The following is a 25,742-nucleotide window of genomic DNA, read 5'->3' on the forward strand; positions in this document are numbered from 1 at the left end:
TGTCTACGCATTAAAAAAATGGCATTCTTTATGGCTAAACTGATTTGTTTCACAAATTCATTCAGCCAGGAGAAACGCTACGAAATTAAGAAAATGAAATACAGTTGGTTTCAGTCTAATTTACAGTTGGTGAGTCCAACCGATATTTTCACAATTCGAAGAAACGCCACTGACAATGCGCTCTTATTTTGGTAAAAACAAAATGGTTTCCGCATCCGTTTATGATAACCCATGTTGGCTTGATGACAGGGCTCTCTTTGTATGAGTGCTCTCTGCCGGAGCTCCGAGAAGCGCGCGCCAGCACCAGCAGCAGTCCAGCAGCGGCAGCAGTGTAGTAGTAAGCATCGGGGAACACCATTAGAGTCGCATTTCATCCTGACTAGACAAAACATCGCGACCATCAAGGAAACAGGTGGAGACGCGTCTTACAGTGAGTTCTTCTGGCTAAAACACTTTTGCAATTTCAATTCATTCATTGTCAGTTTAGACTTGGAAGTTCGTTCGGCCAGTCATTGGAGCATGAAAACCGGCGTGGGGAGAAGCCCTTGTTCCAAAACTTGCGGGATTCTGTGAAGGCTTCATTTCTCACTCCTAAAAATCACCGAGAGAGAGAGAGAGAGAGAGAGAGAGAGAGAGAGAGAGAGAGAGAGAGAGAGAGAGAGAGAGAGAGAGAGAGAGAGAGAGAGAGAGGCAGGCGTTGGGTTTCCGGAGAGTCTCGTAGATGTTTCTCCTTACGGTTGCTCAGGGACCTCCAACTTTGTAAAAAGAACAGAAGAAAAAAGTCATCAGTTTATTTTAGCGGAAGAAAGCACGCAAGCAGAAGAATAGAAGTGGATGTATATTGGGCCATGGATGTGACAGTTTACCCAGCACCTCCTCAGCCCCTGTCCGCGTCAGAGCACAGCAGACTGGGACAGCTCTCCTACCCTGAGCCAGCAGCCTTCGGAACCAACAAGGTAGGCGAGGCGACACGAGAGCAGCAACCTTCTTGTGGTGCTCATTGTCTATCAGATGAAAGTCACCTTTGTGTTGCCCCCGCTTTAATTAACTGTGGGTGCATTCATCTCTCTTGCCCTGCCAATTAAATGCTAATTTATTAGCCTGAAGTTAATGAAAGGAGCTACTGCTAACACTGTCTATTGACCATTTTGTTAGATTCTCACCAATGTCATTTTAGGCTTGAAACAGTATTGTAGTATGGCAGATTCAAGTGCTGTGGGATTTTTGAGCACATCATTCTCATTGGCATTTAGGTTGGTTAACTTGTCTGAGGAGCCATTTCTCTCTCCTAGGCGAGGTGAAAGGTCAGGCAGGGTCAGAAACCTGTGACTGACTGAGTTCTGCTGTCTGTCTGTCTGTCGTCTGTCTGTCTGTCTGCTTGTCTGTCAGTCATTAGACTGTGGTTAACTGTGATTCTGTACCGTAATTAAGTGCAACAGAAGAATACAGCTAACAGAGAATAAGCCTTCACTTCTCATGCCAGAGTAATTTTGCAGAAGATTTTTGTGAAAGTTTTCCAGACAGAAAAATAAGTGCATGGACACAACCATACATGCATGCCACCATTTTACCAGAAATCAAAATTATGTCAATTTTGGTTTTAGTTCGTGCTGTTTTTCCAAAATAAATACCGTAATTTCCGGACTATAAGCCGCGACTTTTTTCCAAAATTTTGAACCCTGCGGCTTATAGTCAGGTGCGGCTTATATACGATTTTTTCGTGAATTTTGTGATGATTTGATCACTTTTATACACTCGCAAAAAGGCTGTGGACCACTGTTGTGCGGTATCTTGAAGAACAAAACAACAACAAAAATACTATTTTGAAACACTACTATGGCTGGTGCTTATTCTGTCTGTGTTGCTTGTGACTATTATGAGCTTTAGTAGGAATGCACGCTAGGTGACCTGCGTCAAAGGGCTCTAAACCCTTTTTCATACTCTGCCATGTGACTCAGAGATTACACAAAGCAGTGGCGCTGTTTGGACCATCTGCATTGTATTAAAACCCAATCAATCAGCATTTAAATTCAATTCTTTTGACATTTTGCTCACCAAAAACAAGTTGTAATGAATGTGAACTTTTAATGCATTTTATTCAGAAGGTTACTTTGAACCCCGAGGCTTAAATGGCGGTGCGGCGTATTTATGGATTTTTACGGCTTTCTGTGTACTGTCTTCCTTTGTAAAAAACTCATGTGCACGTGCGGCTTATAGTCCGGTGCGGCTTATGTAAGAAAATAACTAAAATATCCCTGAAATTTAGCTGGTGCGGCTTATAGTCCGGTGCGGCTTATAGTCCAGAAATTACGGTACATACTACATAAATAAATAAATAAACAAACAAATTAATATACTGTGGTTGTTTTATGGAAGAAAAAAACACAACTTTTTGCTTGAAACAAAAAACAGCAGTCTAGAAGGAAAACAAACATCATCTTGTCCTGTAATAAATTTATCAGGATTTAATTTATGGTAATCTCTTATCACAAGTCACTTTGGGATTGAGGAAGCAAAAGTGAGCTGCAGTGTTTTATTTCTCGCTCTTCAAATAAGTCCCAGCCAAAGTGATTTACTACACACGTAAAACTACTGGAGTTAAATATTTGAAGCACCCAAGGAGTTGGGTCAATTTGACCCAACTTTGGGTGATTTTACCACACAAATGCATTGTTTTGTCTGTTCAGTTTTTAACCCAAATTAGGTTGGTTTTAACCTAGCATTCTATAGTCTCCAAGACGAATATGTGGGTGGTTTTGGTCTGAAATGGCAAGCAAGCATCATCTGAGATGCCACCACTATGCTTTCAGCTATATGCACCAAGTGGAGCATCTGTTCAACGTTGTATTATTGCACTCTTACATGTGTAACTAATATGTACAGACCTCAAGAGAGGCACGGTGGAATGAAGACTATGCAATGACATACTGGTGGCTGCCATTCCTGATTGGGACACAGCAACAGTACATCAAGCAATCTTGACCCCTGACCTCGAGATGCGGGCATTAATAGAATGCCACATTATTGTAGTTATCATCTCTGATGATAGCAATGCACTCAGTTGACACTTTCAATCCTTTCAACCTGCTGCTTTTATTCTGAAGAGTGGGCACGATCGCATGCACAAAGGTATGGCACCGTGTTGTTAGTGCTTGCGTATTTGAGAAAAGATAGAGATGGAAGATAGAGGCTGTGGAGGGAGAGAGAGAGAGAGAGAGAGAGAGAGAGAGAGAGAGAGAGAGAGAGAGAGAGAGAGAGAGAGAGAGAGAGAGAGAGAGAGAGAGAGAGAGAGAGAGAGAGAGAGAGAGAGAGAGAGAGAGAGCGAGTGCGGGCTGTGTGGTTGGGGGTAGGGAATGGAGAGAAAGAGAGAACGAAAGAGAGAGAGCGGGTTGTTGGGGGTAGGGATGTTGCAGATGAGTGTGGTTGTAGTGGGGGTGGGGCCACTAAGGTTTGTACTATATTTCTCTCTGTGTGTCTTTTTATTCATGGCTCTGTCGGTCTGATAGACGAGATCATATTACTGTGTGGGGGAACAGAGAGCCAGAAAATATAGAGGGACAGGAAAAGAACAGCCAAGCACAGAGGCAATGAGACAGGAAGAGAGGAGAAGTGGCGAGAAGAAAAAACTAAATCAGAGGTGAACAACCCCAAAAGGTTTTGTTTTAAAAAAGAAAAAGACTCCAGATGTGCTCATGTAAAGCTGCAGAGAGAGATTTTCCATTTCATTTGAGTGGAGACAATCCTCAACACAATTACAAGATTCCACTCGGTATCATGCATGTGATTATTAACCATGACAACCAATCTGAAGCTGAGGCTGGCTGCACATGTACAGCAACATTATACTTGTCTTTGAGATGACGAGATGAACGTGTCAACACAAATGTCCAAAGCGGCTGGATTTGACTTTGCCAGGTGCCATGCACAGTCTGTGCAATGTCAAAGTAATGTGTGCACAGAGCAGACTTTCCATCCCTTTTCTGCAATTCAACCTCTAGTGTCAGAAAAAGAAGGGGGAAAAAAAGCAATTTGCTGTGTTGTATCAGGCTTGACTCAGCTGCTACACAAAATCGTCTCCCAGGTGCTCAATTTGGTATTCAATCAACAATCTTGCAAAAAAAAAAAAAAAAAAAAAAAAAAGGTTGCACACACTAGGGCTGGCCGAATATAGTCAAAATAATAATCATGATTTTGTATTTTTATTGAAATCACAATTTATACACATTTATTTCAAAACTTTCTAGTCGAACTCAACTTTAAATATAACTTCAATTAACTACTAGCAAATAAATTCGGCAAAAATAATTTAAAATAATATCAAATTATAAATAAATACACAAACAAACACTGGCCTGTCGTGTGCTCCTTGGCCTCAGGGGCATTGTGGTGCCACGTATGCATGAGGATACGGGATTCCATTAAATAAAAGTCTCAGAGTGTCAGAGTGTCACAGTCAGAGGTTACGCTAGTTGCAATTAGCCATTCAATTAAGCACTGTGTTTGCACCACTGGTCATGGTGGCAAGTATGATTAAGAGTGAGTTTACTTTGCTCATTGATTGGTATCCAACTGTATTATTTCTGCTCACTGTTCAGATGACCGCAGGAAGAGGCGTTCTTAAAAATGGTCTCTACAGTGCAATTCACAATATCTGATTGGTTTTGAAATGCACTGGTTTTGCATGAATTGAACCGTGACGTCAACATACTTCCATTTTTGTCATGGTTTTTAATAGGAGGTGTGATGTTACTTTCAGAATAGTTCTGAATCAGATGCAATAAATGTGAGTTATTTCTACTTGGTGAATGTGGCTGCAGCTCTCTTTGTGGATCACACCCCCTTCCCCATAAACTAAACAGAGTAGCTCCAATACATGAGAACACATCTGATAGAGGCAATTTCCTGTGTGCTACATGTGTGAAAGGGCAACTCTGGTCCTGCTTCTCCGGACATTGTTTAGACTTCCTGAGATGGCTTTGCATTAATAGCATTCTTGGAACATTACATATTAGATTATTACAGGGTTCTCAACCTGAGATAAAGATCTACTCCAAACCTGCATGCTGTTATCTTGGTTCAACTACAGAGTCTTATTGTGTTTCCTCAATACATATATAAAGGCTATATTTCATTGTGCAAAAGATAACAATGTGTGGAGTGTTCTGGAATATTTATATTAGAAGCTTTTTAATAACATTTCCTCTTTAGTTGTGTGTGCATAGGAAATATTTTCATAGTTTTCAGTGAGTTCAGAAGAAAAAAGGTTTTCCTTTTTTGTAACCAAAGAAGTTATGTACTTATTTGAATGATGACTAACTAACTAACTAACTAACTAACTAACTAACTAACTAACTAACTAACTAACTAACTAACTAACTAACTAACTAACTAACTAACTAACTAACTAACTAACTAACTAACTAACTAACTAAAGCAGACTTTTAAAGACATCTTTAGAACAAATCAGAACATTTAACATATTTCAAATCATATTGACGGTCATTTTTTTGTCTAACATATAATCTTGAAATTTTGGAACAGGTAAATTTCCACTTCTATTTTTGCTGTGGACTGAAAATATTTGTGTTTGACATGTGACAGCATTTCACCTATTATTTTGACACACAAAACAGCACAAAAGCGTCAGATACTATACTTACTTATAGTACTGCTGTATATACCGGGCTGGGATTGAAGGGAAAAAAGTACAGAAGCCTACTTAAAAAAAAAAAAAAAAAAAAAAAAAAAAAAAAAATCTTGGACAAGATTTATGAATTGATGGGGCAAAGATGAACTTTTAGCAAAGAGAAGGGAAGACCCAGTGGAGGTAATGACATGTTTTGGGCTCTTCGTGGATAGGCTCATTTATCTTCATTTTATGAAACTCAAGATGGCAGCAGCAAAATGAACTCAGAAACATTGAAAGACAGATGCAACCAGACACTTTGGGAGATTTTTCATCATGTAGCGTGATAATGACCCAAAATACTCAGAGAGTTATCAAGGAGGGGAAAAAAGGGAAAATGTACTAGACTAGTCAAATCAATCTCAAGAATCAAGACTTAAACCCTATATTTAAAATTCCCAATAGTTTAGCTCACCAAAAATTGTGTTAGAAATAATCCGTCTTTTAAGTGGTAGTGTATCAGATGCAAATGTAAACAACCTGTACCAGGAAAATCAAACTGAAATGTTCTCTCTTGCCCCATCTTCTATTTTTGATGTCATACCCAAATGCTTTTAGTTAAAAAGAGTGAGAATAAATGGAGCTCACTGTTTTAATGGGAATGTTTTCTGAAGCGTGGGTTATTGCTCTTTGAATACTTCATGGATTCAGACCATATAATAATAATTCTGACTGACAGTGCCAGTGCATTCTTTCATTTCATTTCTTTTTTTTTTTTTTTTGGGTAGCAATAGTGTCCAAGATAACAGATTGCCTTCCTCTTTGGTACGCATCTGTTACCATGGTTATAAACACAAGAAATTGTGATTAAAAAAAAAAAAAAAAAGGATGAGAGCAGTTGACTATGTGGCCAGCAGCCAGCTCAGTGTGCTTGAGCACATTTTCGTCATTCAGAGAACCTGAAGCCGCATTGAGCTATGATTGGACGGACGCAAGAGCAAATGTAGAAAGAATCTGTTAGCTTGATAGATTAAAGCGTTGCAATTTTAGTCGTCATTTCTGGCGCGGCAGCTACTGTCTGAAAACAAATCTTTGAGACATAGTGTAGAAGGGATAGAGAAAGAAGGTATAATGTAAATAGGGTGAATGAAACCATGGCAATGGATTTGGGTTTTTTCATTCCACCAAAACCGTCATGAAACTCAACTGTGCACTTTGTGACAATATGATTGGCTCGAGTCTCCCTGCTTGCCTTTAACTGGAGAACTGTAGAATAATTGCAATAATTGTAACGCATCATGCAGGATCTCTACGGGTCATACATATGGTAGACATGGTCTCTGTGTGTCTGCTGAATCACATGACGAATGACCTGACAAGGTAGTAGAGTCATAAACATGAATATAGTTCAAGTATTTCATTTTGTTTCCCCTACATGGAAATCAAAATAACCCTGACTCTAGTGAAGGCTTGTAAAAATCTGACCTAGTTCCAACTCTTAAAAAAATAGCGAGGTTCTGCAAATCCTTTATTCTGCTACTGCTGCTGCGATGTAAGTTACGCACGCGCACACACACACACACACACACACACACACACACACACACACACACACACACACACACACACGCACACGCACGCGCACGCGCACGCGCACACACACACACACACACACACACACACACACACACACACACACACACACACACACGCACACGCACACGCACACACACACACACAATGCTGTATCTACTTCATCATTCATTTGTGGACACAAATATCATAAATCTGCACACGCTTGGGCCTGTGAATTTACTGTGCATTAGGCGATGGCAAGCAGAAATAGTTTAAATAGGATCATAATCTCTACAATGTAAACTGCCGGACTTTGTGTCAACTATCAGTGTTTTCCAAAAATGGTTGATTTAAGTCGAATCGTTAAAGTGAGTCAGGCAGCTTTGGTTTTGATTTTGCATGTCGTATTGTACTTTTGTATATATTTAGAGTTCCTTCTCGTAGTTAACCGTATTTTCTACATATTATTATATATTGTTGTCACCATTTTTTTCATGAAGAAGAAATGAAGTTTCTCTGGTTGGGCCTGGTGTTTATTAGAATGGAGGCCACTTTTTGAGGAAGTGCGGTAGTCAAGTCCCAGCTGTTAACGTGACCTTACCCTAAATGCCAATCCCACATAGTATTTTTGTCTTTATCGCAAACTTAGTCCAAACTAAATTACAATCCGTCTGTCCACGTTGGCTGGGATTTTTGTAAGGAAGCGTAACGCCAAGAACCCCTCCACCCACACTACAAATGTTCATTGATGACTGGGTGACTCCGAGCCCCGTTGCTTGTTCACGGACGCAACTAAAAACATTATTTTTTTTTTTTTTAGTTGAAGCGCAAGGATGCAGAGATGAGGGTCTTATAGTTGGGGGGAGATATGCCAAAGGGAACAGATGGGGGGAGACAGAGCGCTGCCAGAAGAGACTAATTATCAGAATTTAATTTCCAAAACAAACATATTGCAATCAAATCATGTAACGCAATCATTAGTGCATTTTTGTGTCTGTAGTACATGCGTGTGCCGTATTCGTGACAATAACTCGCATCAGTTAAATTGTTGGAGAACTTGAGAATCTCTGCTAAAATGTTTGTGCCTGCTGATTCACAAACGCATAGCGACAATTCGCATGCAGAATTGAATATTTACAAATATGCAATGCACGCACAACAATAAAAAAACACATGTGAAAACGTATTTGTGGATTTGAAAAACACGTGAAAATCACAAATATATTTGTGGGGTGGAAAAACACATGAAAATCACGGGTGTATATGTGTAAAAAAATCTCTCCCCATAAATATATATACAGCTGTTTCATTTGTCCATTTTCCATTTGCACACATTGAAGGATAAACATCATAAATATCCTAAGAGCACATCTAAATTGCGCACACACATCACACACTACACTCAAACAGTGAATCGGGGTTGGCAAATAAAAATTGTGTTTATATTGTTGCCATGGCGACAAGAAAGCTAAACAAAATGTTGAGCTGACCTATCACAGCTGTGTGAATCTCTTTCTCTCTCTCTCAGTCAGTCAGTCACTCACTCATTTGCACGGACACGCGCACACACACGCGCACACACACACACACACGCACGCACGCACGCACGCACGCACGCACGCACGCACACACACACACACACACACACACACACACACACACACACACACATGCATGCTCGCTCAGTCAGCCATTTCTGCCTGGGCTAAATTGATTTATGCTCTCTAATGCACTTTAGAGTAAACTGAAATCTATGCAATCCAGACCAGCCAAATAAATTGAGACAAACCCTTGAGGGTTCAACTTGGTCTCGGGCTATTTCTATGTCTGATCCTGGTTTCATTTCAGGACCCATCTTGACAACAACAATAACATCATTATGGAACATATCTAACACTAGATTTGCATCTGTTTGAAAAGATTTAATTAGATTTCCCATTTGAAGTGCAAAGGATTAAAAGCCGTTGAAAGTGTTTGATGAATGCTCTTTTTTTGATTTTGCTACTTGACTCCAAAGTTGTATTTTGCAACTATTTATCAGGTGTATGTTTCATGTATCAAAACCTTCCCCATTTCTCCCTTTTCCATTGTCCTTCTTTGTCATCCTAATAGTCCCTCTCCACCTTTCTCCCCCTTTTCTCCCCCTTAACTCCGACCCTGACCCACTTAACTGGCTGCTTGTTATTCAAACCTTAGCTTTCCCACACACACACACACACACACACACACACACACACACACACACACACACACACACACACACACACACACACACACACACACACACACACACACACACACACACACATGCACACACACACGTGCACACACACACACATGCACACGCACACATAGACGTGCACACAGATGATGAAAGGCTGGCATGAAGGCAGAAAGAGACATAAACACAAACCTACATCCTTTCCACTGTCATGTTTCAGGAAAAAGAAAATTAAGAGAAAGACATTTGTTTGTTGGTCCTTGCAAATATAATTGTATCGGTGCATTCAAACTAGAGGACAATATGCATTTTTTTAATTAATGGCAGTATATGATAATGACTTGGCGCTGACTAAATAAATGATCCTCTACTTTTAAATTTTTGCACATGCAAAAACATGTGCATATAAATGAGGTAACTCGTATAGTAACCAGGAATGCATTTGCCAAACTCGCAAAATGTTAATTGTGAAAGTATCACCTTTCAGGGGGAAAAAAAGTCAACTCATTAACATGACTGATAAATAATCTGAAAAATAACTTGAAAATGTCCCCACAAATATAATACACAATGGGATTGATCAAACCTGCACTGCCTGCTTTTGCATCTTAAAATAGCATTTGCGAAAGGCAGCTGCAAGCAGTGTCCAGCACAGGCCAACTGAGTGGCATGTGGAGGGAGAACCTTTCCACTCATGTAAACACGCACCCCCTCCAAAGAACGCAGCCGTCTATTTGATATTTATTTGTATTATTTTATATGTCTCTTGTTTTCATTTGGAAGCTTTTGAATGATCGACGCGTCTGTCTGTCTGTCCATCTGTCTACACTTTCAGGTCTTTGTCTCGTCTTATTTTGGCAAGTCATATATATGTTAGGTTAATTCTTAACTATAAGTGATTTTTCCAGTTCTGTATCAGCCTGATCACAATCCTCATTGGGGTTTCTGTTAGCTCTGTAAACCTACACCCTATTTGCATAATACCTGGCAAATGGATGAGGCAGTTACACCTGTCTACCTGTGTGTGTTTGTGTGTGTGAACACACACATTAGATTGTTTTACTTCTCCCCACCTGTTCAAACTTGGATCCACGTGTCTGTTTTCGAAGCAAAACAAGAAGTATTCTAGTACCCGAGAAATATTTGAGTTTGAATATTTTCACTAGATCAAGTGCTGTTATGTGGAGAGTCATGACAATCAAATGATTTGCTGTTTTGTGTTGTAGTTTGAATTTTTGCTATGAAAGCAAAATTTGAAGCAATATTTTTACGGGTGTAGGGAAAGTAGCCTTAATTCACGTAACTTGGCAATTTTTGTGAGACTGTTCAATGCTTGCCACAGTGTGTCACACATAGTTATATAAAAGTTTTACTGCACTGCAGGCCCAGGAAAGGAGAAGTCAAATATTGCCACGGTAACACGATAAATAGATGTGGCAAAAATAAGAAAGTAAAGACGACATTGAAATTTGATGGGTGTAATTTCATATCATAATTATATGTGGTTTGCTTATTTTGAACATACATGTATTTACTCGGTGGCTAATGAAATGCTTTACAACAAATACCAAATTAAATTGTAACGTGTTTCGAGTAGACTTTTGGCTTCTCACATCTGGTATACATCACAACAGAAAAAAAAAAAAATATGTAGAACACCCAGCAAATAATATTTCAGCCTAGGTGATGCCAATATAATCTGCAAAGGTCTGGCCAGACGTGTGAGAGCATTTCAGTTTTTATAAGACAAAAGAAAAAAGAATTAAAGATATAGTCCCTATAAAGATCAAATGGAGGACAACATCTCTGTGAGGGGGGGGTGGGGGGGGGGGGGGGGCAACACAGATCTTCATCTCCATAAAAGCTGTCATTATCTTGAGCACATTTTGTGGCGCCTTGCATGCAAGAATCGTTATTTAAGTTCTTCCTCCTTTACACTTGGTAATATGCAAAAAATGCTTTTCAATTCAAAATGAATATTTTAGGTGCCTGCATTTATTTGATCACTCTAATACTATGTGTGAGAGTTTTCAACCGATGACATTCTTGCTTGTCCTGTCTTCCCTCCAGTTGGAAGGAGACACCATGTTCCTGAATATGCAAGAAACGGGCCTTGACTATGTTTCAAACAACCAGGTTCGTGTAACTGTACTTATTGTTTTTCCGTGATAGTTTTGTATTATCCAAAGAGTTAACATTCAGTTCAGAAAAAGTCAGATGTGTACTGTTAGAATCGAAATATACGAGACGTGCACTTCGTACTTGCTATTCCTCTTGGTGTTTTTATTTGACCTTTGACCTTCTTCTGGCCTCTTGGCCCCTCTGATCCTTTTTTTTTTTTTTTTTGCTTTGTGACTCCTATAGTTTCGTGTGCCGCAGCCCCCTCAGCCCTTGAGCAAGGTGACACCTCCTAACCCTTCCTCGCAGCACTGGCGGAGAGACGCGCACTTGCCCGAGACACACCGTCTGCCTTGGGTGATTGCACACGCACAAATACACAAATGCGGCAACTTGTATCTCAATTCACAAGTGTACTTTACAGCAAAGCATTTTTTTTGTCGATGCTCTCGCACCTGTTTGATATCACGCCATTCAAAAAACACATTTATATATATTTATACCAACTTTACAATGTACAGTACACAATGTTATACATGTCATAAGTTGTTAAAGCTCCATTTGGCCTCATTTACTTCAAAATGCAATTAATCAAGGCAGTTTACACAGTGATGGGTTATTTTGCCCATCCCTAGTTTTTGCAACTTGCTTGCAAGAATTTTTTTTCTCTCGCAAGCTCTCATGAGTTTGCTGTTTCTAGCCTGTAGTTTACCTCAAACAAATTATTTGACAGCAGAGAATGGTGTTGACAATAGAATGAAAGAAATGTCAATCAGGCTTTCATCAAATGCACAGCGTCTCTATGCACAAACAATTTTGTTGAGCTTCAAAGAATGCTTTGAGGTCCACTCTGAGGCTAATCAGCCTTTACCATCAGTTTAAAATAAAGTATATTCCCTTGAGAACGAGACACACACCGACAAAATCAGATGGACATTTTTTTTTTTTTTTTTTAGTCCAACATAAAAAACATTCACTTGATCAGATCTAAAACGCAGTGAAAAGTGCAGTTTTGCAACCATCTGGTCAAAACGGCTGAAACGCTGCATTTGTAAATGCTGAAAACATGGAATTGTGGGAAATGTGCAAATAATGAGAACACAACATAAGTAAAAGGACTTAATCCTGACTACATTAGTCTTTCTCGAAGCTCCCAGCAATGGCTTTTGTGTCAAAATGAATGGAAGAGGAGAGACACAAGGGGCAGTAATTTATGCAGAACATGAAGAAGCGATTGAACGCACACACAGTCGACAGACTGACAAAAAGTGTCATTTGTGCAGCTCTCTGAGCTCAAATCGTTTTTTAAAACGACATTTACAGTTAGACTTGTTGCTTTGCAAAGACCTCACCCACATCACGGGGCTTTTAAGCTCACACATGACATGGAAGGAGAATGAAAAGAGGACAGGGTGAACTTGTCAACGTTGTTGAACTGACGAGTGACCGACCAGGCTGACAAGTTTAACTTAGGTCATTGCATTCTATTAGTTGGCAAATTTCCACACACTGTCCCTCAAATGTACTGTTTTATGTTTCCTGTTTGCTTCTTTATTTCATTTTATGACCGTTAAAGGTTGAGGATGCACTTTGCAAGATGCTAGCACAATTGCCAGGGCTGTGGTCACCAACTATGACATTAATTAACCCTTGATTTGTCTGGAAGGCTGTTTTTTTGTTGAGTTCAATAATCAGCCGAAAAGAACGAAGCGCAACAGGACTGGGTGCTGGATCGGCGGCGATAAGCAGGCTGAGTGCGCGTGAGAGTGCTTCAAAATGATTGACACATTATTTGGTCACGCCATCCATCTCTTCAATCTCTGACTGGCCATCTTTGTCACAATGTGACAAGTCTAAGAAAAACAAAAACAAATTAGATGCATAAAATGGGGGCAGACACAGTTCAACTTCCTCGTAATGAGGTTGACTGTTTATGAATAGCAACTGAAGTGATTAAATGTGATTTGCCACATATCTCCACTATAAACATACATTTTATATTTTGTGGTGGCTTTTTTTTTTCCTTTCTTTTTTATGTATCGCTCAGCTTTCGCTGTAAGATGAGAAATCTCATTTTAGCACTGTGACCATTTATTCCACAGTAAGCATATCCATCATCCAACAAGTCATGCATCTCAGCAGTCAACATTGCATTTGGTTTGGCAAAAGCGTGAGAGAGATGAAAGAGAAATCATGGAGGAGATTAGAAGAGCAAGAGAACCAACGAGGGGTAGAAGGAGAAGGATGGTGAGAGATGAGGAGCGAAAGAGTCCTAGAGAGACTGGTGTGGCCAGCCAAGCAGAAAAGCTGTCAGTCTCTATAAAAGATCTCCTCTGTCAGATTAGTATGAGAGGGCTTCTCCAACGCTGCCTCTTTCTTTTAACCCTCGTGTCTCTCACTACTCTCTTGCACAATTCTCTCACTCCATTTCACTTGTGTCGTAGCTCTCAGCATAATTAAGCATATATAGTTCTCCTTCAGCATGTCAGAACTTGAATGTCTTTGTACATATAAATGAATGTTTTTGTCTTTCTTAAGGATGGTAATATCATTAGTGATGATTACTGGGATAAATAAATAAATACAAGACAATGCACAAAGATACATACACACTGTTATAATGGCACCGGACTATGTTTACATCCCGCTAGTTGTTGTTTCTGACAGTAATGTTTCATGACAGTGTGGTTACTTCTCGTATGCAATTTTCTAGTCTGTCTTGGAAATGTTCATTTCTCTCACGATAGAAGCAATGCCCCCAGTCATCTGCAAGCTTTCCTATAAACCCAACTATTTGTGGTGGTTTTATAGAAGAAGAAAAATAATCCATTTCCCCCCCCAAAAATACAATAAAATAAGAATAATGGGTTTGGGTCAAGTGAAAGATGAAATTCAGATTGTGGACAAAATCAGGTCTGCTGTGGTTAAGGATTTCTGTGGTTTCATTTCCCGCCCTACAAAAGCATATACCCGAGGCTGATGAATAGGTGGTACTTCCTTCTCCTTCAAGTTTCAATTAATACATCCAAATAAATTCTATAAAGGTTTAAATTTGTTTTCCATAGTTAGATTTCCAACTATAGGACTGAATGTATGTACATTGCAGTTTAATTAGCGATGTTTACAACTGGATTGTAAAAAATGTGATTGAACATATTTTGAACCTATTCCCTCTTGTCTTCAGTCCTACTCAATGGGTGGTTTGGGTGATGAAGACTTCAACATTCCACCCATCACCCCCCCTACACTTCCAGACCACATGCTACCTCCTCATCTGCCCCACGATTCCTCCACTGGACCCTATCGACCTCTGGATAGCAACAGCAGCAGCAGCAGCAGCGGCTCAGCTCCTCCACGCCACCCCTACCAGCTGCAGGGTATGAATCTGGCCCGAATGCCTGCCAGTCAGGAAGGAGCGGCCTTACTGAAACAAGATGGGGGTACATACAGCCCAGATGGCTCAGCCATGACCAATACTCTATCAGTGGTGAGTGAGTGAGAGGCACAATGACATTTTTGTGGATATTAAAAAAAAAATAAAAAAAATACAAGTTTCATTGTGATAGCTCTTATTATACGAGTCAAAACGTCTGCCACCCTGAAAAGAAAATACAGAATAGAAAGTGGATGGATGGATGGACCACAGCGAATTTTTTTCAATTTTAACGTTTGTATTTGATTGATGCTATCCTGTAACGCATTTAGTCGATTTATTAGCTAATCCTTACTATTATTAGCATTCTTATTGTTATTATCTTTCTACATTTATGAGCCGTGAACTCATGAACAAACTCATTTTAGTCTGCGATGAATGCTGCTGCTAATAAGATGCAGTACGTTTTAGGAGTTATAATACTAATAATATTTTTAGGGTACCATCATCTTCCTACACTCGTAGGAAAAACTGTTTAGACTGAATTTGAACATTTTCAAATTTGGTGTAAAGGTGTTTTCCACTGTGATAATGAGATGCGTGAAACAAGTCGTTTGGAAACGGAAGTTTTTGGGCTGACATGTGTGGGGGTCTGGAAAAGCTAAATTCCATCTTAGCCAAAAAGAAACCTGTCACTTTTAAACTTTCCGTCTCTGCGTGCTGTCTCAGTCTCCATATTAGATGTAGTAATTAATGAAATAGAAGTAGAGGATATAAGCAGAATCTTTTAAATAATAATCATTAAAAAAAAAATACTGTGCATGCACTGGCTGGCTAGCTGGCATGGCTATAGTGGTCCTCGTAAAAAAACAATAGTCTTGAAAGTGCATCCTAACATTTACCTGGTTATGTGGATAACGGCAAGAGTTTTATAAGAGCTGATTTTCTTTGAGACCCTGAAGGCATCTGTGAATCACAAGCGTCTGTGCTGCAGCCAAGCATTACTTAGCAGACTGGAGAATTACCAGTTTGATGTTCTCATTGAGGCTTTTTTCCCCTGAATGCTGGACCATTTATTGTCTTGTATCATTTGTAAGTGACCGTGCTCATCGTCTGAATTGAGTCAAATATTGCCACTCACAAGCAAGCCAATACTTGATGACTTTGGGCAATGCGTCCCTGACTAAAACATTGAAGTGGTAATTAGTCAAACTCGAACTATAGTTGTCATTGCCCAGTGGCAAAGTGGATGCGGCGACAGGTCTGTTAAATATTTCCAAATGTGATGTGGCAACATGCAAGAATCCCTAAGCTATAGTACTGGCACTGTTTATGAGCCATTTGTCACAACCCTTTATTAGGGGGAAAAAAAAAACACAACATCATTTTGAATTAGGTTATGTGATCATCTTTTCTTTCATTGATATTTTATTTTCATTTCAGTTCTACTCATCTGTCTCACCTTTTAACACACATTTATTGTATTGGCCTGCCACTTTTTTCCATGACTGTTTATTTGAGTTCCTTTCCTTTTCTGTCTTTCTTTCATTTCTTGCTTTTATATCCCCTTGCTACTATACATTTACTGCCAGTCTATGATTTATGGTTGCCTAGCAACTATGCCTGGCTCAGCCTAATCGAGTTGGAGAGAGCAGTATAGAGATTCCAGTCGTTGTGTGTGCATGTATGTTTCTTATAGAGCTAAGGTAAGACAGTTCATATTAAGAGCCCAGTTGGTCTTTTTAAGGGCTTTGACTTATTTGTAATGATTCAGAGATAATTGTGTTGTGAACTAAAAGCACTTGACCAAATTAGAGCAGAGAAGAGCACCAGTGCAAGGTGCTGACCTACAAATTGGGAGAAGCTCAAGGGCATTTTTGATACATCGACAGAAGGAGGAAGAGCCAACCTTCAAATTAAAGATATTTTTATGGTCATGTTAATTCATTTTTTTTTTTTTGTTGTTCACAGTTTTAGACATATGGATATTTTTGACAATCAGTTGATTGATAGATGATTTAGGAATTGATGGATGCCTGTCATGGCATTTTGTTTTTTTTATCTATTGTACAGTTACGTCCAAAAGAAATGTTACCATCACCTTTTCAAAAGCCACAAAGGCAATTTTACAACAAAAAAAACCCTCTCACTGTATATTTGAACACATACCCAATTTTATTTGATAGCATGTTGTGTGTGTGTCAACTGTAATAATCATGACAATGGAATAAATTGAGCACTCAATGTGTGTTTTGGCCTAGTTTGAGGCTCAAGCCATCATATGCGAGCAAACCGCAGCTAATATTTTCACTCCATTATGGCTTTCACACAAACGTGTCATTGTGCACTGACGTTTGGCGTTGCATCTAAACACCACATATGTATTCAGAGACCGCAGCCACTAATCAACTTGTGGTAATGTGTTCTCAAAAGGGCCACAGCACACCATGCATGCATCCGCTATTAGGCGTAAGCTTCGTAAGCGCCAACGTTTGTATCGACCTACATTCATCGAGATATATGCGATATGAGGTGTCAGTGTTCCACCAGACATTAGGTACCATCACTTTTGTTTTCCTCAGAAAATGTAATGCGGTGATGACTCACGGTTCTGACATTGATTGAACTACATGCAGTGCTAAAACAATTTATGAGGCCACAATCTGTTTTAAGTTCTTCCAATGCAAACGGATTTATTAGTATGATTATTTCTAACCTTTTATGAACACCTTTTTATTGTCAAAATGTGAAACCGGTTGGTCTCTTGTGTATCAATGAGTTCAGACGTGCAGACATTTTCTTCCTTTGTTGTCAAGATTTATTATTAAATTCATTGTCTCTGGGGGAGGCAGTTGTTTTGAAAGACAACACCACGCAGTAAAAGATTACTGTCTTGACACAGGTGGGGCAATAAAAGTGGATTAAGCCATGTAAATAGCAGTCAAACAAATTGTAAAGAAGCTGGATGCATTGCATAGGGAGTCATTATAGCGACTTCTCCGGTGGCTAATAAACCTATATTGATGTACTTGCGCATGACTATTAACAGATGAAATAAATTACTTGAGATAGCTTGTCTTCGCAGCAGTTTGCCCTGTTGCCATGGTTACATGCGATGTTTCTGTTTGAGAGGTCAGGATGAGCCACATTTGATGTGGCTTCAATAGCCTCAGTCAGTAGATTGCCGTTTGATATCACATGTTGCACTTGGATTTGTCTTTTAAGTTTGTAGGAGCTCAGAAGTTCTTCTTTCAGTTTTTCTGTTTGATTTGAATGTAAATTAGGCCAGCTTGAAATCATTTCTTTAATGATCTTATCGTTATGTATCTGAAGCATCACCTTTATTTAAATAGCTCTGCTCATTTCGGGTCAGAAAGGCGCACAGTTGTGCATTTTTCTGTCCATGCAGATTTTCACATCCACCTAAGTCTGTCGTTTCTGCTCTTTTCTTACAGCTATGCGCTCTGGGTGGAGAAAAGCTCAAATGTGGGCATTCTCTGTCAAATCTGGTCTTCTGTGTATTCTCCTTGTCGACTTGAGCACTTTTGTTCTTTATCCTTTTTCACAGATTTCAATATTATTCACACGTTTTGAAAAAAAGTACATGTTTTTAATCGTACCTGTTTGGTGTTTGCACATTCATTCACAGCTTATGTGAAAAGTGTGAGGCACTTTAAAAAGGACTTGGAGCTCAGGCAAAAGAAGGGCAGAAACGAGGCCCGATCCGCAACACGAACCCAGTTTGATTCCTTTTTAAATTGAATTGATTTCAAGTAGCCCTGGCTGGTGACCAGTTCAGGATGTTTTGGAAGATGAATGAATAATATCAAGTATAACAGACCAATAGGGGCCGTGCTCAGGCAGTTCCATAGTTGATATAAAAATGCATTTATCATTTATGTGTCATGTCTGACTTCCTGTTTCCATTAACTCTTTGTCCCGGGCTCCCTAGTGTGACATTCAAAGAGTTGAGTGGGTGGAGGGGGGCTGGAGAGTGACATTTTAAATGTAGTTATGATTGCACCATATCAACCAGTGACTGGAAAAATAATTCTGTTTATCAACTGAAGTTTGATTATAACTCACAAATTCATGTCAAAACTCCACCAAGGCAAAGTGTAAACTTGAAACTTAACCGTAGTAACTTGTTGCCTTCACGCAGATGCAGCAGATGGTAAACTCGGATTCCCGCTTTACGAGCAGCCAACAGCCCATTGAAGCGGCGCTCGGACCCAAAAACCCATCAGGCATCAACCAAGCGATTCAGCTATCGACCATCAACCAAACCCAGCTGGGACTGAGTGGAAACTCAGTTACCCACAATTCTCCATCCCCGCCTGGAAGTAAATCGGCTACGCCATCTCCATCCAGCTCAGTACATGAGGACGACAATGATGATGGATTCAGGGTATAAAAAAAAATAAAAAAAAATCACACACACGGAATAATGACAACACCAATCAGCTCTTTTTATAGCGATGTGTGTGTGTGCCCGTGCACATGCAGCCATGCACGCGTGAGATAATACGCTGCACATGTAATAAATGTAAATCAACTCCCTCCCTCTTGGGTGAGTCATACCAAAAAAAGACATGTTATTGCTGATATTCTGAGGAAATGAAACAATTACAGTTCTGTGGAATAATATTTACCAGCTTTTTTTTTTCTCTCTCTTCTCCCTGGGTATTATGGGGAAAACGAGAAGGTAATATTGGCTTTAGGCAAGGTGGAAAATTGCTTTTTTAAAAATTCACTTCCACACCTTTAAAAGGTGGCACGTTATGGAGTTATTTGCTCACATTTTAATTACGACTTTCTGGATTAGATGACCAGTAAATATTTTTCTATTCAAATTTTTCACAGTTAACGTAATTACTGGATATCCTTAGGAAATGATGAAGTTGAAATGAAACAAAAGTACAGCCTATAGAGGACTGATTCCCCTGACTGACACACTTCAGGTAGTGTGGCATCAAAATGCCATTTGCTTACTGTGATTACTGTCATAGTTCCAAATTTGTGATTCCACACAAGAATTGCATACCTATGGAAATATTTGAAAAAACAAAAGGTTCTGGAGAAAGCATATTATCTCTCGTATGTATATACATATGTTTACCAACGTCATTCTTGTTTAGCAGGGCAATGGAGGTGAGAAACGGCCAGCATCGTTTGACATCTCCAAGAAACCCAAGACACCAAAGAAGAAAAAGCGAAAGGATCCCAATGAGCCAGTGAAGCCAGTGTCTGCCTACGCCTTGTTCTTTCGAGACACACAGGCCAACATTAAAGCCCAGAACCCCAACGCCACCTTTGGGGAGGTCTCAAAGATCGTGGCCTCCATGTGGGATGGCCTGGGAGAGGAACAGAAACAGGTATGGTGGTTATTATTGCCCCAGCAAAAACTAATTAGAAATCATAAATGTCAATCCCTTCACCTTCCATTGCACAGAATAACAAATCATTTACGTTGAGAAGTTGAAGATTTGGACAATTTGAAGTCAAGTCTGTAATCCATGACTCGATGACTGAAATAGTTGCCGATCAATTGGAGAACACACGTGTAAACACCGACACTGCTATTTCTGTCACTGTACAACATTTTATATGTCGTGCTTATTAGTTCAATTACATGCAAAATGTGATTGGAGTGGAAGCATGAAATGTTTTGTTTGTGCCTGAAGGTATATAAGAAGAAGACGGAGACAGCAAAGAAGGAGTATCTGAAACAATTGGCTGCCTACAGGGCCAGTCTGGTCTCTCAGGTATAGCGCAGGCACACACACACGCACATTGCGATGCCTTCCGGACATGACAACGAACTGATTGTCTCTTTCGTTCTTCAGAGTTACAACGATCCTGAGATGAAGCCGCCCCACTCCTCCTCCTCCTCCTCCTCTTCCTCCTCTGCCTCAATGTTCACATCCAAGGCGTCTGTCTACGAAGGCCCGCACCCTTCCTCCGGCCCGCTCGCCCACCCACTCCCTCCCCACCAGCACCCGGGAATTTACATGGCGTACCCTCACCCGTCCAACCTCAGCCACCTTCCCTCGAGCCCCAGCCTGGGACACTGTCACCTGCCCCCGCCTCACGCTCAGATTCACCCGCAGCTGCATGGCCTGTCCTCCAGCGGGACTGTGCCACGGCACAGTTTGCCTCACCAGGGAGGTCTGTCCCTCGGCGGCGTGGTGCAAGCCTCCACCCCGCCTCACCAGGTCAGCCCCCCGCTCCACAGCCAGGCTCACCTGGGGGGGCTGCACAGTCCGCATCATCATCAGCAGCAGCAGCAACACCAGCAGCTCGGCGCTCACTCACTAGGAATGACGCACTCTCCGGCCATCACGCAGGTCAGTGCCCGTTAACATCTTGAAAGCATATTCAGAATTCATTTACACGTGTAACACAACTTTTAACATTGGTTTTACACTACTAAGACAACGCAAGGTGCCTCAGCTGGTCCACCGTTATTATAGGCCACTTTGTATGACGAGTTAAATTTTCCAAAGCCGACAAGCACCATTTAGACTGCCTTAAGTCGACCGCCTATCACGGCATCGTCCAATCTCCTAACCCCTCCCGTGACCTTTAAGTGCTAAATACATTTTACTTCAGCTAGTATCATTCTCCTTGAAAGCCAATCACGTCATCATCTACTTGTCATTTGTCACATATATCCTCGACAGAAATGGCGCTATATGGGGGGAGCTATAATTCAATCAGAAATCTAGGTAGCCCCAAGTTAAGAGCCTCCAGGCTTTGCTTACATATTCCCCGAAAAAAAAAAATCTGGAGCTTCCAAAATAGCTTTGAATCGACTTGAATGTGAGCGTAAAATGTTTGTCATCGCTTTCATCTGTATTATGTACTTATGATTCATTGCACGGAACAGTTCAACAGAAATGATGTCATGAAACACGTTGGCGAGACTCGTTAGTGAGAAGCTGTGTACATTTTATGCTGTCGGTGAATCTTAACTGGAGCATAGCAGCAATGAAGGAGATCAAAAATCAATGTGACTCGTCTCACTTTGAAGTGTTACGATCCAGCGTAAACTTACTGTAAGTTAAGACTAAGGTTTAGTTCAAGAGACTCAAGTACACTCAGTTATCGATTTTGAGCATAATACCATTTCAGTGTCACTTTGTAGTTGAGTCAAATTCTTGCACTTGTCTGTTTTTGAACGTTTTGCAATGACCGGACATCAAAAGAGCGCTCCAAATTTTTTTAATAAGATTTTCCAAATTTGATACATTGGGCAAGAATTAACTATTGCAGGATCAAATCGATGAAGGTACCCATCGGTCTTTGTTTTTCTTCGCTTGCTTGGCGACGGCGATTCCTCAGCATACACATTAGCGTCAAACCATGTTTAGTTTTCAGAATGTGACAAAATATCTAATTTTCTGTCACTTCTCTGGGAAAATGGCGTGTACGTGCGTGCATGTGTATTTATTGGCCCCCAAAAAGAGGACGAGAACAATGTTGCAGAGCTCCAAACTTTTTCTTCTTCTCTGAGTGGCGAGTGAGGGGAATTGCGTCGGGGGAGGGAAAGACAGAGAGACAAAAGAGGCAGATGGGGGCTTTGTGAAGGAGTGAAGGAGAAGAATTTGCTCAACAAAGGATGAATAGGTGAGGTAGAGAAGGAGAAGGGGAGACCCCAACCACCTGCTGTCCTCTTCTTTCACACACAACACTCCGATTAACTTCCCTTTCAGCCTCCTTTCTCTGTCCGTGCGCACACACAAACACACGCGCGCACACACATATATTCCAGCGCATTGACTGATTTTCCTCTTCAAGTCTCTTGCCATTAGAGACATGAGCTCCTGTTTACCTCCCTCTCCCTCTCTTATCTCCTCATCCCGCAGTGGGCAAGACACTCCAAACTGTGTAATTGATCAACTCGATGGCAGCTATTTTACACCCACAAATCTACCAAGTCCCATTATGCATGCACTCAGGCAACTTTGCGACAGCCTCCGGAATACGACTCTCCACGTCCGCCGCTCACTGCCGTTTCTCCGAATGATTGTTCACTCCCTTCTTTTATTTGATTGGTTTCCAGGCCTACTCCCTCCAGCCCGAGTATCAGCCAATCGGAGGGGGTCTGATGAATAGCGGAGGGGTAATGTCATCATCAGTGGACTACCACCAGCTGAGTCGACACATGGCCAACCATCACCCATCTCTTGACTGGAGCACTGATTACCATGGCAACGGGTAAGTGTTCAGGGAACATCACAAGTCCAAGGAAGTGTGCCTTGTGCATGTGTCTATTGTTGCATTCCATCCACACTGCTGGAAAGTAAGATACACAGTAGAGCCTGACTGATATGGGAGATGGATGCAGATTTCTTTATTTGGCAGGGGTGAAAAAAACGAAAACCACGGCTAATATTTTTCTTATTCATTTTTAATGGCCGTGCGCAAACACATGAAAACTGGGCCAACACGTCATTGTCTACATCAAAGTGTTCCAGTCCAAGGTAAAAAATAAATAAATAAATATATATATATATATATATATATATATATATATATATATATATATATATATATATATATATATATATATATATATATATATATATATATATACTATGCTAACGTAATGGTATACATATTGGCTGTGTCTGAATATGCACACTGTGCACTATTAAGTGGTTACTCCATTTTGTAGGGGTGTCCAAATGTCCAGGGAGCCTCAAAATCACCCACAATGCACTTGGAAAAGTAGTTAAAGTTAAAGTTAAAGTCCCAATGATCATCGTCACACACACATCTGGGTGTGGTGAAATTTGTCCTCTGCATTTAACCCATCCCCAAGTGATTTTGATCCGTCCCCTGGGGGAGAGGGGAGCAGTGAGCAGCAGCGGTGCCGCGCTCTAACCCCCCAATTCCAACCCTTAATGCTGAGTGCTAAGCAGGGAGGCAATGGGTCCCATTTTTATAGACTTTGGTATGACCCGGCCGGGGTTTGAATCCACAACCTTCCAGTCTCAGGGCGGACACTCTACTACTAGGCCACTGAGCTGGTGATCATCAAAGTTGAACACGCATGCACAATGCATTACGAACAGGAAAACATGTCTTCCGCCCACATTCCAAAACATGTCCGAATGTCCCTCAGTGAAGTCAAATTAAATCATGAATTCAAGTTCTTTTTCTAAGATGCACCAAATGAAGGTTTGCTTACTGTTTTTTTTTTTTTTTTTTTCTCCTCAATGTTGTCTTCTGTCCTCCAGAGGTCCTCAGCGAGATAAAACTTTGTACCAGAGTTAATTTGAGAACAAAGAGAGACCAAACGTCATTCACATCCTGCTTTTGCCAGTGCGGGACCTCAACAAAAGCCAGACACGCAAGTGAACTTGCAGCACGGCCCCCACAAAACAGACAAAAGTCCTGACTCAATATTTGTTTAGCCGGAATGATATACAGTACAGTACATACAGTCCAGCTGACAGCAAATATGAGAAACTAAATGGAGCATGTGTATAGCGCCACTTTCCCCGTATCCTTGAGAGGTAGGACAGGTCAAAACAAGACGACGTCCTGCTCCTGCACATAGATTACTTAGACTGGTTGAGTTTGATCTGCTACTTAAATGTATATTGATTTGGACTGAAAGGATGTGTTCCACAAAGGAGAGCTTTTCAGTCTGGGCTCACAAGAGTGAAGGTTGATGTATATAATGGAATAGATGAGCCCTTACAAAGCCATTGTTCTAGCCAACCGCTACAAAGGAATATTAGGGTCACACTGTTAAAAAACAAAAAACTTTTACTAGACTTTACAATTAACATCCGACAATATTATTAGAATAATGTGGCAATTTTCCATCACAATTGAATACTTTTCCCTTGCTGCACTCCAACTTCATTATTGTTAAATTGTCTTTATTTTCTGACATTTCCTGTATTATATTTTTGTATTTTCAGTGTGGCCCTGATACTCCATAAAACTCAATCCTACGAAAAAAAAAAAGATCTTTCTACTTACTTTTCCTCTTTCTTTTTGTATAGTTGGACTGGACTAGCAGTTCTAAAAAAGCTCTAAAGAGCGCTTGTATAAAGCTGTAATGTAATTGTTCACGGTGTCCCTTTTAAATCCAGTTAATTAGTTTTCTTTCCCTCCATCGTATACTGTACGGCTGCAGCCAAAGTAAAAAGAGCACAGCACACACAAGCCCACGTTGTTCTCTCACAGTGCTGCTCACATCTGTTGGGCACAAATCCAGTGTATTTTAGTCCTTGAAATGTCAAATAATTATGAGGGGAATTCAAAGGTTTATATGATGACAGCTCCTTCTCCATGTATACACATACGTATGTCTATCTGTTTCCAAAATTGATTTGGACCCAAAATTCGTGTGTGTGGGTTGTGTGTGAGTGAATGAGTGAGTGAGTGAGCGAGTGAGCGAGTGAGTTGAAGTGGAGTGTTTGATAGTGCTGCATGGTCTCTTTTGGCATCGCTACTTCTCTGTGCACAGAGGCTATTTATGAACCTATAACTATTGCTTTGTTGGCTGTGTTTAAATGTTTTTAATCACGTTATGTTTTTAGTGTTAATGATGAAGAGAGTGACTCTTTCTTTCTCTTTTGCTCACCTTGTATCATTTTGTATTTTATGTGGGGGTTTTGGCAGATAAAAGGACTCTGGGCAACAAACATGAAGATTTTCTTATTTTTAGATTCTAAAAATGTGTTTGAGAATAAAGTCAGTGCTGCATTGATGTGCAGTCATTCCTCCCAACTCTTGATGTTGTTTTTGTAGTTGTTTTTCTTATACATGTTAATGATATCACAGTAGCAATGGTATCTTTATTTTGG

General features: G+C 40.4%; 1 protein-coding gene across 3 annotated transcripts; it reads left to right on the forward strand.

Annotated features, from left to right (window-relative positions):
• The first annotated feature begins 246 nt into the window (after positions 1-246).
• tox (thymocyte selection-associated high mobility group box) lies at positions 247-25,665 on the forward strand. 3 transcript variants are annotated; one of them, XM_049747200.2, is made up of 10 exons: positions 247-430; positions 11,493-11,558; positions 11,787-11,897; positions 14,725-15,027; positions 19,076-19,321; positions 20,052-20,288; positions 20,598-20,678; positions 20,760-21,260; positions 22,979-23,133; positions 24,159-25,665. In XM_049747200.2, exons 2-10 carry the CDS (start codon positions 11,508-11,510, stop codon positions 24,193-24,195), a joined length of 1,722 nt encoding a protein of 573 aa, XP_049603157.1. In that variant the 5' UTR covers positions 247-430; positions 11,493-11,507; the 3' UTR covers positions 24,196-25,665. The 3 variants fall into 3 exon arrangements, with proteins under 3 accessions (XP_049603157.1, XP_049603158.1, XP_049603159.1); XM_049747201.2 differs by lacking the exon at positions 247-430 and adding an exon at positions 693-956; XM_049747202.2 differs by lacking the exon at positions 247-430 and adding an exon at positions 693-956 and having other exon boundaries at positions 20,055-20,288.
• Positions 25,666-25,742: the final 77 nt, after the last annotated feature.

This window comes from Syngnathus scovelli, chromosome 17 (genome assembly GCF_024217435.2).
Source record: "Syngnathus scovelli strain Florida chromosome 17, RoL_Ssco_1.2, whole genome shotgun sequence".
Classification (NCBI taxonomy): Eukaryota; Metazoa; Chordata; class Actinopteri; order Syngnathiformes; family Syngnathidae; genus Syngnathus; species Syngnathus scovelli.